This window comes from Antrostomus carolinensis, unplaced genomic scaffold (genome assembly GCF_000700745.2).
Source record: "Antrostomus carolinensis isolate BGI_N321 unplaced genomic scaffold, ASM70074v2 scaffold6873, whole genome shotgun sequence".
NCBI classification, from domain to species: Eukaryota; Metazoa; Chordata; class Aves; order Caprimulgiformes; family Caprimulgidae; genus Antrostomus; species Antrostomus carolinensis.
This window is the reverse complement of record NW_010307185.1, coordinates 56,671-75,470: the sequence shown is the minus strand read 5'-3', so window position 1 is coordinate 75,470 and position 18,800 is coordinate 56,671. Positions and strand designations below refer to the sequence as shown.

At 39.3% G+C, this 18,800-nt stretch overlaps 1 protein-coding gene across 1 annotated transcript in view; it reads left to right on the top strand.

Annotated features, from left to right (window-relative positions):
- Positions 1-18,800, top strand: part of PLCH2 (phospholipase C eta 2) — a 64,333-nt gene that overhangs the window by 28,065 nt on the left and 17,468 nt on the right. The window contains 9 exon segments of the mRNA XM_029084340.1: positions 6,361-6,507; positions 6,592-6,835; positions 7,379-7,508; positions 11,262-11,432; positions 14,025-14,118; positions 15,246-15,449; positions 15,866-15,986; positions 17,694-17,865; positions 18,134-18,241. Of these exon segments, the coding sequence (XP_028940173.1) occupies positions 6,361-6,507; positions 6,592-6,835; positions 7,379-7,508; positions 11,262-11,432; positions 14,025-14,118; positions 15,246-15,449; positions 15,866-15,986; positions 17,694-17,865; positions 18,134-18,241 (1,391 nt within the window).

The following is an 18,800-nucleotide window of genomic DNA, read 5'->3' as shown; positions in this document are numbered from 1 at the left end:
TCTAAAACTAATGTCTTGGGCAATGCTGCAATAGGAGTTCTGTTTCACTCTGTTTCTGCCTTCCATAAATCACTAATGCAGAGTGTGGGATGTCCTTGCAGAATTAGTTTTTGAATTTTAAAAAGGCTACCTTTTGCTGCCTAGGACAGAGCGAGCCAGCTACTGACATTTTGTTGCATGTACAGCCTGGAAGACTGCAAGGAATCCTTCTGATTAGTGCTGCAAGAGCAAAAAAAGGAGCTAAACAACCACAATACTTCTGGTTTATTGCAAAAGTTTAACCTTTATAACTGAGAGCCCTAATGTTTAGTTGTATCTCCTCCCTTGTGAGGTACAACAATGTCGTTCTCCCCATTTAAGATGTTATTTCTGTAGCATGGAAATGACCCACAAAGATGTTTACTGATTTATTTAAGAAATTCAGAGAAGCATGTGGCAGAGCAGGTAATAAAGCTCACGTTTCTCAGGTCTCATTCTGGCCCATGGTAGATCTTGCTTCATCTGAAACAAGGATTTGGATCTCTAGAACAATACTTAATTGATTCTTCCCTTCTGTGTAGCAGTTTTCTGTTGTATGGATATACACTTCTTAGCATTTTAAAGAAGAAGTTGTTCCTCTGATGACAATTAGTTTGCAGTCATCTCACTAAATTGCTCTTGAAAGGTGCCTTAGGAGAAGGGAAGGCTGTTGCTGTAGTGTTTCAATAAATAGCACAACATGACAAGAGTGTGCCTAGCATTATTGCCAGTGTGATGCTTAGTGCTGACCCAGTTTGTTTTTAATTTGGAATTAATCTGTGGTTAAACTCTGAGTCCAGCCTAATACAAGAACTCTGGGCATAGGTGGTGAAACAAACAGCTTCTAATTGAGAGTGAATCATCTCTAGAATTAACCACTCTAAAGCTTTTTCAAACTGTGAAAGGAGGAGTAGGAAGCACTCAATGAATGTGTTTTTAAATGGGCAATTTGTGTTTAGCTCATCAAGCTAGAAGCATATTAGGCTTCTTGTACAGATCACAGATGGCAAGAGCAATTGTATATTGTACTTAAAACTTAATGTAGATTAAGGGGTTGTGATAACATAAATGACAGATTTTTGTATTTGGAGTTTAATGGATGCATTTCAAATGGAATGAGGTAGTGACTTAGTGCTTTTTAAAAATTAATCCTCACCTGCTTTTATCTCTGTCAGTTTTCAAGCACTCTCACTGTTCCTGGTTCCTGTGTACAGCGTTTGTTCTGTACAGTGTAGCTGCCTGGCTTGTGTCCAAAGCAAGCATCCTCTGTGGGGTTGTGTCAGTTTGCAAAGACATTCCTAAATGGATTGTGAGACGCAAAGATGGTGCTATAAGGTAGCAAAGAAAGAAAAAGAAGAAAGCACTTTTTTTAAACATTTCCCCCCCGCCCCAAGCTGTAACGTGTCACCTAAATCCCTTGACTGGATAGGGCAGAACCACGGCTTTAGGATTAGTGCGTATGATGGATTTAGGATTTGAAGCAAACATGTGTTGCTGTGTTTGCATCGTGTCCTAATTTTACTGCCTAGAGAGAAGTGTTCTTTCTTTTATCAGTCATCATATGAGAAGAGAATGTGATCTTTTTTTTTAAGGCCTCAAAAGAGACTGAAGAGCTTAAGCACCTGGACAGATTCACAGTGAAAGGCAAGGGTGGCTCAGGAGGGCAGAGAGAGGAATGGATTGTACTGTTTACTTTGCATTTATTTACTGCAATGGATGTTGTTGAAGAGCTTAAGCACCTGGACAGATTCACAGGGAAAGGTGGCTCAGGAGGGCAGAGAGGGGAATGGATTGTACTATTAACTTTGCATTTATTTACTGCAATGGATATTGCTGGTTGGTTTTGAAGAGCAAGCAGAGCCCTCAGCAAGAGTGGGACTTGCAAATCTGTTAGTAACCAAATATATAAAAGGAGTACCTCTATGTAGGAATTGCTGTCAGAAGGAGGAAGCGGCATGGAGAAGGCAACAACTACAAACGAGTATAATGTCTTGGTGGATGCTTAGCAGCTGGTGAAGTAGCAAAGGAAAAAGACTTATCACTGGGAGGCCTTTCTGCCCCAAAATGGATCACCTACCTGCTATCTTGCCTCATGACCCTGTCTGTCGATCATGTCGTCTTGAAAATGTTGAGCTGAAACCCATCCAATCCTCAAAAATAGACACATAGAATGAAAAGGATTTTGTTGGAATTTTAATATTCTAAATCTGGAGAGGGGAGGAGGCCTAAATTTACTGTGAAATGGCTCTGTAATAACCTGAAAAATACCACTGGATTTGGGAAATTACTGATTATCTTGATTCTTCCTGATAGTATTTTTCTGCTATTAAGTTGACAATGTGTGATACAGAAACTTGATATCTACCAAGGCCGTCAGGACTTGTATTCAATTCTGAAGCTGCCCTTTGTCTCAGACATGGATGCTTCAAAAAATCACTTGCTTCAAAATAAGTTCTCAGTGGCCCATCTGGCTGAAGAGTTTTTCTGGGTTAGTGGCAGCATCGTAGCTTCTCCGAGATGGAAAATCGGCCATGTTGGTAAGATGCAGGCTGAATACCTGCCACTTAATTGAACAAGAAGGTATCATCTTGAAAGCTTTCATGTTTAAATCCTATTTAGTGACAACTTTGTCTAGCAGTAATGTGGGGGAGTGGAAAAGAAGGAAGAACTTGAGACACAGCCCTAGTCCTATGTTATTTTGCATGGTTGCTAGTGTGATTCTTTTGATCTTCAAGAAACTCTGTTATATTTTCATTACTGATTTCTTTACGTTCTTCTGGAAAACCAAATGCAAAGTTGTACATTTTGACATGTGCAGACCTTTTGAAATTTTCTGTTGCATAGATGGAATCTATGTCCATTTCCATACCCACAGCAAGATAGGTTTGCTATCTGACAGAATTTGTTCACCTCTTCACTCTCTGATTTTTCATGCAATATTTGTAATTTTCAGTCTTTGAGCATTTAGAAGTATCTGTGGTGCCTTCTTCCATAGTAGGTCACTGGACTCTTGGGAGGTTGTTTTCTGAATACTGATGTACAATGGCAAAATCTGAAGCTTCACTATCTCTCTCAGAAGGATCCCTTTTTGCTTCATAGCAGCCTTTCTTTTAAATAGGTAATAAAACCAGCACACCTAGTAGGGAAAGTCTAGAGAAATGAGAAGTTTCCTCTTCTAGTAAATGCGTTTTAATAGCAGTTGTCTTGAGCCTCTCATGTCCTGGAAGTCTGCAGTGGCCTTGGCCAGAACCACCTGTTGATTTGGAAGCACTTGTTTGTCCTACTCATGTGTCAGCTTCACCAATCAAGGATTTTTATTTTATTTATTTATTTATTTATTTTTAACAAGAAAGTAGGAGGTATAGATAGCTTAGAAACTGATGGGAATTTTTGCAGAGATCCAGCAATGCCATCCTACTCTGCTTCTGCACTTCCCTGAATCCAGATGGCTGATGCAGTCTCATCTGGGAGATGGAGAGCTGACAGACTGGCCTCAAATTAAGCACCCTAATTTCCACAGGATTAAGAACATCTCTTCTCCCATTAACATCCTGTTTATTAGGGGTTGTAGCTCTAAGGATGGATTCATTCTTGCATTGTCTCTTGTACAGCAGCAAACACCATCCCAACCATTGCTGGCAGAATTATACAGAAATTTTCTTTTTCCAATATATTTTTTGCCAATGGAAAGAATAATGGAGTCCTGAAATTTAGTGAAGCTTGAGTCAGTGAGAGCAAATAAGGGGGAGAAAGTTCTTGCACTAGTAATAAGATGGTTGGTTTAAAAGATGAGAAGGATCTGCTCACAAGGCTGTAGGAATGCAAAATGAAACAAATGAAGATTAATGAAGGTGGATGGGGTCTGGTTTTTAATTGGATCCTGGCATAATGATGCGAATCAGCCTGCTGTACCTGATCTGTGAACACTGGAGACAGAAAATACCCTATGTTAACTCTTGATCATGCCACTTACTGCATGGCAGTGTCTCCTTTTCTGGTATTTGTGCTTTTTTGGTTCTGTTTGGTTTTTTCTTTGTTTGTTTGAGGCTTTTTTTTATTTGGTTTGGGTTTTTTTTTTTGTGTGTGTGTGTGTGTGTGTGTGTGTGTGAAGTAAAATCCACCCAGTAAGAACAGTCTAGTTTTATATAAGACACAACTGAACCAGTATCACCTTCAACGAGTTCATGTTGTAAGGAAAAAATTGTACTTTAAATATGTAATAATAAAGAATAAATAATATAAATAAATAAGTAAAGTTTAAAGACTAAAAATAATTAAATAACTAGAGATGTTTTGCCTCCATTATGAATCACAGGATGCTAAAATTTCTGTTTAACAGAAGTTGTTTTTAACTGCACTTCATTTGATTCATAAGGCAATGTGGCAAGTAGGAATTACTACTAATGTATTCCATTAGCGTAGGCTCCTGAATAAGGAGCAAAACCAGGTTGCTGTAGCCAACAGTTAATGATAAAGCTTCTGTGATGAGACTGTCACCTGAGTGAATGTCTTCAGGGTCAGATGTGACATTCTGGGCACCTTTATTGTGAGAGTGGTATGATGACCTGTCATACCACACTGTACTGGTATGGTATATTCTATATGCTTTTATATTACATTTATATATTTATTTTTAAAAAGATTTAATGCCTCCTGTCTAAACTGAAAGTGATGTTCTGGGCAGGAATAGTTGGAGACAGTTGGTTCTTTGGTTTCCCTATTGATGAGCCAGTTATAGCTGCAAAACCATTTACAGTCAGACTTTTAAAAAACATAGAAATTATTCTCTCTTCAATGGATTTGCAGTGCTGAATGTATGAGAAGTGTGGGAGTCCTCTGTTTACATGTGGGAAAGCTGTTTTGGTTTGGTAATATTTGAAGGGAACAGCTTGCCCTTACAGTGCACGTGTACTGGAGGGGTTTCTCTAGGCTCACAAACATATTGCATCTTCTGGAGGCCCTGAAGAGAAATAAGCCTCTGAAATCTGTTTTTCTCTCCTTACAGTACTTAGCAGCGCGGTTGTTTTGAAGCGTACAAACAGGATGTATCTTGTCAGCATCTGTTAACAGGACAGAGCTCAGCAGAGTTGTGTGGTGCTGGCCTGCTGGCTTTTCTAAAGACACTGACTAGGGCCAAAGCTGTACGACGTAACCTGGCGTCGTGTTGAACTTGGGATGTGAATCTTTTGACAAAGCTGGTCCATGTATAAAAATACTCAGTGACTCAATCCTTCTGACTTCTTTTCATCCTCACATGCTAAAATACTCCCACTCCTTCGCACATTTACATCAAACCCAGAAACTCCTAAAAGACAATAATGCTAGCGAACCATAAATAATAAATCAAGACACGTTGTAACATCTTTCTAACAATCAGCATCATGTTGGGCTCTCTTTTTTCTTCTATCAGGACAAATTGTAGGGATTTATGTAGTTTTGTTATTTATTGTTACTTGAAAACTTTTTATAGTAACTATCAATGTTACTATGAAAAATCACCTAGAGTCTTCTTGCTGCATCAGCCTAGTGTCACTTTGTAAGAACACAAGAAAGGAACTGTGTTCTACATTTGTTTCCTGCTCTGCTTTTTGGTGCAGTACAGAGATCCGTCTTCTCTCCATAACACTTTGCATTACCTTAAAAGTTTTCCTTTCCTTCCCATCATGTTGGTAGGATCCAGAAAAGCTGTTTTTCTTTTCCTAACATAAGGAAGATGTTTCTTGTGCTTTCCTTTCGTTGGATCACCAAAACCGAAAAGATAATAACTGATACTGGTTATAGTAATAGTTTTAATTTTGTTTACAGAGACCAGGCAGAAAAGCCACAGGAAAATTAAGTCACAGGCTATGCTCTGTCATTATGGGAAAGAAATGGGAGACCCTGCAGAAAATATGAATCTGCATTCAGTCCTGGGACATAGCCAGTCAAGCTTAGTTCCTTGCAAAAGCTGAATTTCAAAAGAATGCCTCCTCTTTGGGCAGGCACAGGCATGGCCCCAGCATTGCTGCCAGGGGCTTCAAATGCCAGAGCCTCAGGTTAACAGCAGTTCCCAAGAAAGAGGAGGAGCCCTGCTGAGACAGAGCGAGGTCTTTGAGGCAACTCCTTCTAAGACTTGTTTCTTTGAAAGCCACTGGCTTCACTGTCTGTAATGCTGCCAAATCCCCCGGAGGGGAACGTGTTTTAAGAGCCCAGAGACCAGATACAGTATAGGTGAAAGGCCTCCTGCTAGGAGAATGTGGTTTGGAAGAATTTGGCAGCTGCTTGGCATGCTTTCTTCCTGTAAAGGCAATTTTAAAGGCAGCAACATCTGACTTACTGATATCACTTTATTTCTCTCTTCAGTGGAAAGATGTATGAGCTCCATGCAAGCTGGTACCCAAATGATCAAGCTCCGTGGCAGTTCCAAAGGTTTGGTCCGCTTCTATTACTTGGATGAGCACAAGTCATGTATTCGCTGGAGACCTTCTCGAAAAAATGAGAAAGCCAAAAGTGAGTGTCAGCAAGAGAACCTTTCCTGTCTGACCTAGAGCGTGCACACGGTTATTAACGAGCTACATGCTTCTGTTATTCTAGTTTCTATCGACTCTATTCAGGAGGTTTGCGAGGGGAAGCAATCGGAGATCTTTCAGCGCTATGCCGATGGCAGTTTTGATCCCAACTGCTGCTTCAGCATCTACTATGGAGACCATATGGAATCTCTTGACCTGGTATCTTCCAGTGGAGAGGAAGCACGCACCTGGATCACAGGGCTAAAATACCTGATGGCAGGGATCAGTGATGAAGACAGCCTCGCAAAACGCCAAAGGACCAGAGACCAATATCCTTCTGATACTATCTGAGAGTATTTCCCAGTAGTGGAGAGCTATCAATAGCATAGGGATTCCTTTAAGTATTTGTTTTGCTAAAAGTAAGCACTAGGCTCAGAGTTTCGATTCCCATTGTATTCCCTGTTTCCAGAGACAGAGAGGAGTCCTTGAAGAGGATTGTTCTGAGCAAGGTTTCAAGATGAATGACTGGAGAGGACTGAAAAACATCCAGGTATATTCTTTCATCTCTTACTCACTGTGTAAACCTGTCCATTTCATTTGGTTATAGAGGATAAAGTACGATGAACGTTGCAGTTTGCTCAGAAGTCAGTTCTGTGCTGTAGTATGGGTAAATAATGCATGTTGGATGTTGAGCATAGCAAGTCTAGAAACTGTTACTGAAATAACATGAGTAGAGTTATGTTATGTATTACCTTGAACTTTTTCATCCCCACCCTCATATACAGTCTTTCCTAACATGGAAATAATCACATATGCATAATGTGTAGTAATATGCTTTGATATTCTGTGCTATTCCTTAACTCCTGTTCAATGTGGTTGAAGCAGACATTTGATGAGGCAGATAAAAATGGTGATGGCAGTCTGAGTATTAGTGAAGTGCTCCAGCTAATGCACAAACTGAATGTGAACCTACCCCGACAAAAAGTCAAGCAAATGTTTAAGGTAAGAAATTAAAATGTATTTTTTTTCTAAAAGAACAAGGATTGAGCTGCTGGAGATTTAACGTGAAACCTAACAGGAGAGATTGTAAATACTCCAGCAGCTGGTTTGTTTCCACTCCACTGAGAGATACTACACAGTCTATTTGGTAAATTGAAGACAGCTCCAGAAACACGTCATAGATAAATTGTTATTCATAGAAAAAGGCATTACACCAGGTACCTCCTGGTGTTACATAACATAAGGACACACAGTACAAAGATTGCTTTTTTGCTGTACTTGTTGATCTGAAACTCAGTCACATTTCCTCCTCTAATTACATTCTCTCTAATAAATATTATCTAGTAAAGTATCCAATATCATCCAATAACTGGTACTAATAAAATAGCCAGTATGCAAACTTCCTGTCTCCTGTGTCTGTCATGTTTTTTGCACTGCTAAGAGCTATTTGTTTGACATGACATTCTACTGACCTTGGTATAATTTATTGGACAACTGAACTGTGGAGATGTGTATGCTCTTGTAATCAAAAAGTCTGTTTTGTGAAGGACCTAAGCAGAAGTTGAATCAATAGTTTTCAGCACAGTGAACAACTGTGACTATTGCACTGGTCAGGAACCTCTCAGCATAATTTTACAGCAGCTCTGGTATTTTAAAGAATGTTCCCTTGGAGAGGCTGTGAGAGATTGCTTTAGAAAAAAACTAAATACTGTCATTTCAGTAGCCCTGAAAGGGATCAAGTACCTATCTACCAACGGCTTTCTAGACAGTCTGAATCCATCCAAGACATTGTGTGTAGCTGAATACATAAGTTTTGCCTAACCTAAGGTAGAAAAATGTTCTAAGCCCAACTTCACAAAACTGAAGTGGGAATAAGTGAATTGCCTAAGGTCGCACACAGATCTGTGGCAAGGCAAAGCTAATTCTGTTCTCTGTTGGTGCTTGACGCCTGAGGCATCTTTTATTCTAAGTATTTACTGAGATTGTACAACTCCTGGGCAGTTTGCAATCAATTTAAGAATGATTAAAGATTTATTAAAGTTCATGTTTTCATTTTCCAAAGCTTTTCTTCTCATTTTGAGTGGTTTTTCCTGGCTTGATAAAGTAGCCAGCTGAAAGTTCTTTAAATTCCAAATGTACGGGCTATTGGGATGAATGGTTGTAATCCTGTCTCTGCAAGAGTACGTGCTCTTCTGTTAGGTCCTGGTTGTTTCCATACACAAAATTGTTACCTCTAGTGTGCAGGCTGTACCTTATGAGAGTATTGGAGATAAGGACTTTTCAGCTATTTTATCTTTTCTAATGCAGTGTCTGGACAGGGTATGTATCTACCTTCAGGAATATAATATACATTTAGGTGCCTGAAAATCTCACAGTTGGAATAGCAGCTGTTTGAACACAGCTTTGTGTGTGCTACAAAGTCATGCTAGCCTAGTGATTGCTGGATTTTCAATAATTCAGTTCTGGGACACATTCCAGGCTCAAAAGCCTTTGAGAATTATGTTTGTACAGCCAGAGAAAACTAAGGGTTTTTTACCTGTTACTTTTATTTTCTTCTGATTTTTTTTCTTTCCGTTTGTACAGCCAGAGAAAACTAAGGGTTTTTACCTGTTACTTTTATTTTCTTCTGGTTTTTTCCTTCATACCAGCAAATACTAGGCTTATGGATGTAGCTCAGTGAAGAACCGAATTTAAAAACTCATTAAAATTAGTAGATTAAAGAGACTTTGAGGATGAATCATTAAGTTTGATGCAAGCCAAATAGAAGGGACTGAATGAAACTTCCCTGGGAAAAAATCTGCACCTGCTGTATGCTCTATATGCTGTATTCTGGTTTTGCTGTTTATGATCAATGACAATTACTACACATACCAGGTGCTTTAGAAATGCTATTCCCAAAGAAGAATAGGTTTGCTTTTTCTACATGCAATGTATAATTGAAACTGAGCTGGTCTTAACTGAAAATGTGATTGCTGTTTGATAGCTTAGAATCGGAATATTAAGCAGCCTTGAAAGTAAAAATCAAATCCCTCGCTTAATGAAATAGCTACACCAGGTATTTTAAGATATAATAGGATAGATTATATGTAGGTCTTGAAGAAATTTACCTTGAATATTAATTTTTCTAGCTAAAAAAGTAGGGAGTTGTTAAAAAAAATCTTGCCGTAGTTACAATGGGAAAAGCCATTTTTTGTTAGCTACTTCTTGTTCACAAATGCATTCGTATTTTCACCTGGGACTTATTTCTAAAGGAGCTTCATCCCTGACTTCATGACTCTTCATTCTTCCTGTCACTTCCTCCATAGCCCTGTCAGGACAGCGTCAGTGTTGGAGCTGATACAGGCTCTGAAACTGCTGAAGTGTGAGGCTGGAAAAAGAGACAAAATAGTGAGGTTTATTGAGATTAAAGAGTAGGGAGCAAGTGCAGGTTCCTTTGGGAACAAGCAAAGAGGAGGCTGGCTGGGTAAGGTTTTAAAAATCTCTGTGGGTGCATTAGAATAAATTGCAGGGCTACAGCAGCACTTTGTTCTTGGACAAGTAACTGTGAGTTGATGTCAGCTTGCCAGGACAGACGGGCTTTGTGCAGGCTGCTCACTGCTGCTGTCCATGGTCATGAGAGCTTGTGATCAGCGTTTTCCTCAGCTGATACAAGTGCACATGTATGGCAGTACATGCAGGAAATTCAGTGAAAAATATGAAGATTTGCTAAAAACTTGCCTGATTTATTTATTTTTTAATTCTGTGGCCTGAAATGTGCTTAAACATGTCTATAGTGAAGGTGAGCAAAGCAATATGCTGACAACTCCTTTATTGAGAATGAAGTAGGAAGTGCTGGATAAGCTTTTTTTCATAAATTATGCAAGTATTGTCTATCCTGTTTGGGAAACATTGCAACCTTCCTTTTTCATACTTTCCCCTGGCAGAATTTCTCATTCATTTTTCATGCTTCTAGGAACAGGCTTTTAGGAAACTCAGTAATTCCATAATCTCTCCTCCAAATAGTTATATCATTGGGTGGATCCCGTTGTGATCAGACTCTCACAAGATTTCTTTGAAAAAATTATATTTCCACTGTGTGCAAACAGTAAGTAGTATTGCTGATTCAACTGAGGGTGGTTTGGACCACAGGCTGGGGCATCAGACCCCAAAAAGTAAAGAACCAAGAAACAAATACGTCGTAGGGGATAGATATACCAGAGGATATCGTGTCATTTACTGATGATTTTTTCTTTACTTGCAAAGTTAGTATTCTTGCAGATCTTCTTAGTTTATGGCCATGGATTTAACAGATATCCTCCCAAATCCTGGATATAAAATGAATTTCAGTATTACCTGGGTTCTAATGATCTTCTCAAGGAAACATGAATGGGTAATTCTGCCAGACAGATGCAGGTTCTGTTCTACGTTGCAGGGTACACTGTCTTACTTTATTGCTGTAGATGGAAAAAATCCTTCAAGCAGGGTTTGCTGTGGAAAAATAAAGACCTTCATAGTTTTTTCTTGGCTCATTCACCAACACATACATTTAAGAGGTTCAAAGGGGAAAGCTGTGCAAAGCACTGGTATGACAAGCATCAGCCTCATAAATCAATCTCTTCTAGCAGGCCGTACAGTGAGTAGTCATGTTAGGCAGCATCAACCTGCATCTAATTTCAGTGTTGTTCTGTTCTCATCCAGGAGTTGGTTTATTTAAAGTTTGTTCAGGCTGTTGCTGGCCAATTGAGCATCTCATTGCCTTATTGCTGTGTAATGCAGGAGGCGGATACGGATGAGAACCAGGGCACGCTGGGCTTCGATGAGTTCTGCGCCTTCTATAAGATGATGTCAACACGACGTGATTTGTACCTGCTAATGCTCACCTACAGCAACCACAAGGACTATCTAGATGCAGATGACCTGAGACGCTTTCTGGAGATGGAACAGAAGGTAGGATCCAGCCAGGAAAAGACTTCCCATCTGCAAGCCTATCTGTTTGCCATGGGGGGATGTTTTGCCTTTTAAAAGGGGTGGGAGCTTTGTTGTCATGTATGTGAAAAATAGACAGTTAGATGCCTCTTGATTTTCATCTTATTGGCTGGCATGACTGCTTCCTGAATCTTCTTGCTCTCACTACCTCTTTTTTTCTGTAAGCTTTTTTGTTGCACCCTTAAATATAGTCTCTACAGTTTCTTTCTTTTTTCTCTGCAGTTTTTCTTTTTTATGTGTTCTCTTAGGACAATTCCATCAGTATCTGTCGTTTCCCATTATTCAGTACCCTGGTGCAAAGATGGTGTTTCTGGCTCCGCTTTTGACTTAGTACATAGTCCGTGATGAGACACTGAATTACTTTGGCACACTATCTCAGTTTGTAAAGTGGAAAATTATGTTTTTGAAGATAGGTTGAGAGGATTATTAATATCTGGGAAAGTTTTGGGGGATATATAGTAGTACATACTAAGTTGTCTCTTAGTGTTTTAACTGCATTGCTGGAGTGGATCTTAAAGATTATTTTCCCATTTCGCTGATCTGAAACAGGCAAAGGGTTTTTTTGTCTGACTAACCAGGTAATGTGTACATGCTCTGCGTAATAATATGGGATGGGAATGGTGGTGGCAGCAGCCAGCAGATAGAGGTAAGCCTGGTGTTTAAAGTTGTTCAGAGACATTTTGCAGCTCTTCAGAGATGTTAATTTATAGCTTTATAGGTACTGAAGTGCATCTATACATTGTGCTTATAGTTGTTTATACCCATGCAGCAAAATACCAGCAAACTGTGTGCTGTGTTGCAGTAAATGCTATCCACTTGTGTTACGGTATTTAACCAGGGGGCTGGCCTACATCAGTCACACTAGAAATTTTGTCCATCAGTCACTTGTGCACATGGAAGTTACAGAAGTCCATTTTCTGATAGTTTCACTAGGAAATTTTTCTTGCCTGGAGAGGCTGTGCAGCCTCCATCCTTGGAGGTTTTGAGGACCAGACTAGGTAATGCTCTAAGCTAACTGATGTGACCTTGTATTTGAACTTGCTTTGAGCAAGATTTGGGGCTGGATGACTTCCTGAGGTCCCTGAATGATCCTGTGATCTTTCATCTAAAGACTTGAGGAAGATTCTGGAGTGAGAAAAAATAATTGGACAGCAAGATGCAGTTGGTGCAAAAACAAATGCATTGATTCCTCTTTGCCTTTTTTCTCTCACGATCTCTTTTGAAGCTGAGTGCCTGTAAGTCATAAATCTCCATCAGTTTCAAACATTGTCTAAGAAATTAATGAAGAAAAAAGCCACCTCTCTGGCAGTTATCTTTTCAGACAAGTGGGGTATGTTTCCATTGCATTGGTCAATTGATCCTCCAGATGGTGAGAGGAAAATGAACACTTGCCACAGGACACAAATCAGCTCAGCTAATCACTGACGTGGACAACTCGTGCCTGTGGGGCTCCTCTCCCTTGCCTACTGCTGCCCATTCTCATACAATATGTACAGGGAAACAAGTGTTCATTCTGAGCGTTTGAAGCTGTACCAGGAAAACCTTCTGTTCTTCCAGAGCTTTATCTTTGAACCCAGCAAACCTACAATGTGTGGGCAAATAAAGGCTTAAGGTTCTTTTTCTTCCTCTTTTTTATTTATTAGCTTTTAAACTACTCCCAGAAAAGGCATTGATCTGGTAGCAGATATGGTGGTTTAATTTCCCTCTAAGCAAAGATTCCATGTTGCCAGAACTGTCATCAATTTAGTCACTTTATTGGCAGTCCCCTCTGGTGACGAAATGTATTTTCATGTGTCATGTACAGCATCTAATGGAAAGGATTTGCTGGACCACTCAGGACAGGAATATTAAATAATAGCAGGGATAATAATTATAGGATAAATCAACAGTAAATAGCAGAATATTAAGTAATAGTGTTAAAATTGAATTATGAAAACATTGCACGGTAAAAAAAAGCTACAGCTTATCATAAATAGCCCTTTTTAAAATAAATGACAACATTTACAAACATATATTTCCCTTTGTGCTGTTTCTTTTTCAGTGGAGAATGGAAAGCAACCTTGAAGTTAGTACATTTCTTCAAGGAGCTTTCTGGGAGCTTTCTGATTCTCTGTTACCCTGCTAGTAACTGATTTTTCTGTCTGCCACAAAGATGAGCCATTTTTGTGTTTTATTTTAAAGTAGAAACCCTTTGATAATGCAACGTAATCCTTTAATCCTACAAGAGAACAAATCCCATTGGTTTGTGACAAAGCTTGTTCTGTTTGGATGCTCTGCATGCCTAATAACACTCTAACCAGATTTGACCTACAAAGCAGAACTGTCTTTATTGGCTGTGATCAGGCAGCTGCCAATAGGACAGAAACTGTTCACAAGGCAGTCTGGTTCTTATCTGACCTGACGCTGATTGACAGGAGTGAGAATCTCACTGGGTAATTGGAAATTCTTAGTACCACTATGGATAATCTGGCCAGTTGTTAAACTGAATACAGAGACAAGAGCTAAGAGAAGCTGTGTTTACTAGTTAACAGGTCATTTTTACTACTTTTACAGATGACAAATGTGACTAAAGAACACTGCCTGGAAATCATCAGCAAATTTGAACCATGCCTGGAGAACAAGAAAGAGGGAGCTCTGGGGATTGATGGTAAGCTAGCTGGTATAGCTTTTGTAGGAAAGAGGCCACTGTTTAAATGCTTAGGAAAAATATTGCATTAGTTTGCATAATATATAGTCCTAGAATTTTGTTGTGTTGTATAGAGTACAGTTTTCAGTACGGGTTTGGGGTTTGGGGTTTTTTTAATATCTATTATTTGCTGAGGAACCTAAAGGGAAATTGGTACTCTTTGGAAGATTTTTAAGGTACATATCATGATGAAGCAGCAGTCATTGGAGGTCAGCTGGAGCTGGATGTATCTTTATTTGTGCTTTTGGAAAATACAGTAGAATTTAGTTGCATCATTCCTGCAAGTATTTTTGGAAATCCTTTAAATTTTAATAAGAAGGATGATCTGATACGGAGTAAACATGTGAAGTGGGATGATAGATTAAATTTGTCTAGAAGCATGCTTTCATGACCTCTGCTGCTAAAATATTCACTCTGAATATAATGGTGTTGTACCATCATGATGGTAGCTGTTATTTTGAGGACTAATTCTAAATTCTTTCCCCTAAATAGTAAATCTTCTGCCAGCTCTTACTGGCTCCCAAGATAGAGTACATTCCTCAGGAATTAGATTCTATGCAAAAGTCCTAGGACCTTTTGAAAATTGGTCTTGTCTGTTTCTGTGGAGGTGTTGTCATATTAAAAAGTGGCAAAATAGATGTTCCCTTTGATTTGTTGCATGTAGAAGTGGGTAGTTTTGGTACATTGTGTAAGGTGGGTTTTTTCCAAGAAATTATGGTTGCTTAGGATGGGTTCAGGTCTGTTCTACTTTCAAACTAAATTTTCAATGTATTTTAAAGCTGATACTAATGCCAAGTGAGTACAGTGGTTGACATATTCATGTTTTTATTTTCTGATGCTTTACAGTCAGTGGCAGTCACATAAATAATGAATAATCAGGTTCATTATCTTGCCTTCCTCATAGCTAGAAAATGAAGACTAGACCTCTCAAACAATTGTAGTTTTTCATACTAGAAAGACAAACTGTTAAAAATCCAGCCTGGTCTATAAAATTGTTTTGCCTAACAATGCTTTTCAGGCTGATTTTAGGAAGGCTACAGCAATAAAAAGGACAAAACTGTATCATTTATAATACTGTTTGTTTACAGGTTTCACCAATTACATGCGGAGTCCATCAGGGGACATATTCAACCCAGAACACTACCAAGTGAATCAGGACATGAGTTATCCTTTGAGTCACTATTTCATTACCTCTTCACATAATACCTACCTCATGGGAGATCAACTGATGTCCCAATCTAGGGTGGATATGTATGCATGGGTGCTACAATCCGGCTGCCGTTGTGTAGAAGGTAAAGACCAAAAAGGAATCTTCAGTAGGCTCTGTAGTTTTGTTTCTCCTCTGTAAAGGAGGACTCACGGCTTCTGCAGAAGACATGGTAATTGGGTAGAGGAAACAGCCTTGTAAAATGGAGTCTTCCCTTCCTAAAGAACAACAAAATAACATTGCCATATAATGGATAAGTTTCTTGAGCATGGAAATAAGGCAGACATTCAAAGAGTAGTGTGGTTGGTACTGAGGAAAAAAAATTGTAAAAATATTTTTCTAGAGAGGATACTACATTGAGTAGAACATATGGGTGTATAGGCTTCCTGGCCAAGTGGAATGGCTGGGTTGCTGAAGGGAACTGCAGGGTCTCATAGTCTTCCACAGATGGTGGCCCCAGATGTTACTTGTCTGATGGGTGTCATTGTTTCTGTTCTACAGTTGACTGCTGGGATGGGCCGGACGGTGAACCGATTGTCCACCATGGATACACTCTGACTTCCAAAATTCTCTTCAAAGATGTGATTGAAACTATCAACAAATATGCCTTTATCAAGAATGAGTATGTATACAGTCTGCCAGCTTTTGAGTCTCAGGGCTATAAACTGGAGTGTTCCCAGGCATCCTTGTAAAGGCAGTCAGTGGAAATCTAACCTGTTTCTTCGTATGCCAGCAGAATTCTGAGTTGTGTTCTCTGGGGAGAAAGCCTTCAGAAAGAAATATGAAGGCAAAACTGAGTGAGTAGGGGCATTCAGTACGTAGTTGTGGGGCTGTCTTTATCCCATTCCTAGAAGACAAAGAGGATCAAAGTGTTTTGACAGCAAATGTTTTTAGTGAAGAGCTGACAGTTTAACCACGTATCTCTGGATGTGTACTCCAGCGATGCCAAGGTTACACTTGGTCGCTCCAGGGATAGGAAGCAAGTCAGGCAGCAAAGGAATACAAAGAGACAGCAGCCCAGTTGTGGAGAAAGCAGACTGTTCAAGAGAAATAGGGTATTTTCCCTATGTACATTGCTCAGGAAAGGAGAGACTTATACAGTGGGAAGTTTCGTGTACCTTGGCAGTACCATCCTCCTCCTGAGAGTCAAAATGTGTGTGTCAACCTATCTTTTTTCTTTCTTTTTTTTAAGATAAATTAATGTATCTCTCTAAAATTTTTCCAGTGGCTTTTCCAAAGCAATCGATCTTCCTTCATTAATAGAGATAAACTTGCACTGAAATTTCAACCCAGGTAAACTTGTTATGAGCCTGAAATTTTTGGAGTTTGCCTGAAGACATGGTAAATAAATCAAAGGAAAGCTGGCCAACAGAATATATGGCAATACTTCTGAAATTGTTAAAGTTCTTAAAAACTTTAGAGACAGGTTGACTGGGGCTGCATTACAACTTATTATTTGTGGTGGTTTTGTTCTTGGTAGGTATTGATGCTCAGTCAGAGTCTGGTACTGAATGAAACATATTTGAGACTCGCAGCTGTTTTCTTTCCCAGGACAGGCTCAAGATATAGCTGTTGACAGGCTTAAAATTCAGCTGAGGCACGAGCTTCAGGCAAAGCTAGGAATTTAACTACAGCCATCCATCGGGAAAGTTTTGTCCTGCAGCCTCATTTTTCCTGATGAGGAGCTAATGAGTGCCAGATGTTGGGATAGACATCTTTTTATTCATAATTAGCTTTTAATTAAGGCATCTCTCATAATTCAGCCCTACAAAACTGCACTATATACTGGCTTTTTCCTCATCCTGAAAACAGAAATCCATCTTGAGTGTACTTTTATGTGGCACCAACCACACTGGAATTGATGTTTCACTAATCTTATTTTGACGCCTTTCAAACAACCAGGCATTGTTATTTCTTGGCCTCAGCCTGGAGAATCAACAAGCCCCTTTGAGGATCTTTTCAGTTCTTAGAACCTTTGTATTTACTTTTACCTGAGAGTACAAAGAGGCTGAAGCACTGACTGGAGAGGGGAGTTGAAGGCACTGGCTGTGTAGGTTTTCTTTATGAATGACATGCTACAATCTGGCTGATGGGAGGTGGAGTTCAGAACAGGGAGTGTAAGAAAGTGAAGAGTCTGCTCTGGAAAATACGCACTTGGAGTGAGTAGTGGGGTATCAGGCCTGTGCCCACACTGATTTATCTGACCCCTGTGGATTTCATTGGTGCTGATGCCTGTTACAGGAATGGCTCAGACAGTAATAACCCTTATCCTCTTAATGCTATAAAAGCTAAATTTTCAGTTGATGATACTTGCTTATGTCTCTGCCAGGTACCCTGTTATCTTGTCAATTGAGAACCATTGCAGTGTCATTCAGCAGAAGAAGATGGCTCAGTATCTTATAGAAATCCTGGGAGACAAACTGGATCTGTCCTCTGTGCACAGTGATGATTCTACCAAGCTCCCTTCACCAGCAAGTCTTAAAGGAAAGATACTGGTTAAGGTAAAACCTGCTTCATTTGTTCCATCCCTTTTTTGTTTGTGATGATTATGATTTCTGCCTGGTTATCACTTATACCCGAACTTAAATAATTCTGCAAAAAGCATTCTTTTAGAACCTGATACTTAAGGCTCTGAACAGATGTCTCCTCAATCAATACCAACCTGGTTGCATGCTTTGAATAATTTTTCTTACTTTCGTTTTTTTTTTCTAATTGTGTGGTAGCAAGAACTGCCTGGTAACTTGCCTGTGTAATCATTTTATCTTCTAGGGGAAGAAACTTCCAGCCAACATCAGTGACGATGCAGAGGAGGGTGAAGTTTCTGATGAGGACAGTGCTGATGAGATTGATGATGACTGTAAATTAATGAACGGAGATGTAAGTTAAGTGACCATTTGAATGTTTGTTAAAGTTTTCCCATCCAAGTGAGAAGAAACCTTGTATGAGTTCTCTGGAATGAGGATGTGGTCTGATCTTTGGGATTCATCACAAGTCTTTTAGGTTCTAAACCTTCGTGGGGAGAGATTTGACAAAAGTACGTACTGGGCAGTATTAATTCTAGTGGTTATGTTTCAAGCTTGGAATTTTGTTGGGATTCATCACAAGTCTTTTAGGTTCTAAGCCTTTGTGGGGAGAGATTTGACAAAAGTGCATACTGGGCAGCACTAAATCTAGTGGTTATGTTTCAAGCTTGGAATTTTTGGGCTTTTAATACTTTAAATAGTAATATCTTCTAATTCGTTATTGCATTATAGTATTGTTCCCCCTCAAATGCAGAAAAGAAAAAGAAAAAATCTATTTATGTCAAATAGTGGTCATTGTTACAGAGCATTCCTTTGGTTTGCTGAATGCTGGCTTTATTTTTTGATTTTTACTGTAAGGAGGTGTTAAAAAGGGAGAATATTTTAATCTCTGCTTGCTTCATTCTGAAAATCCC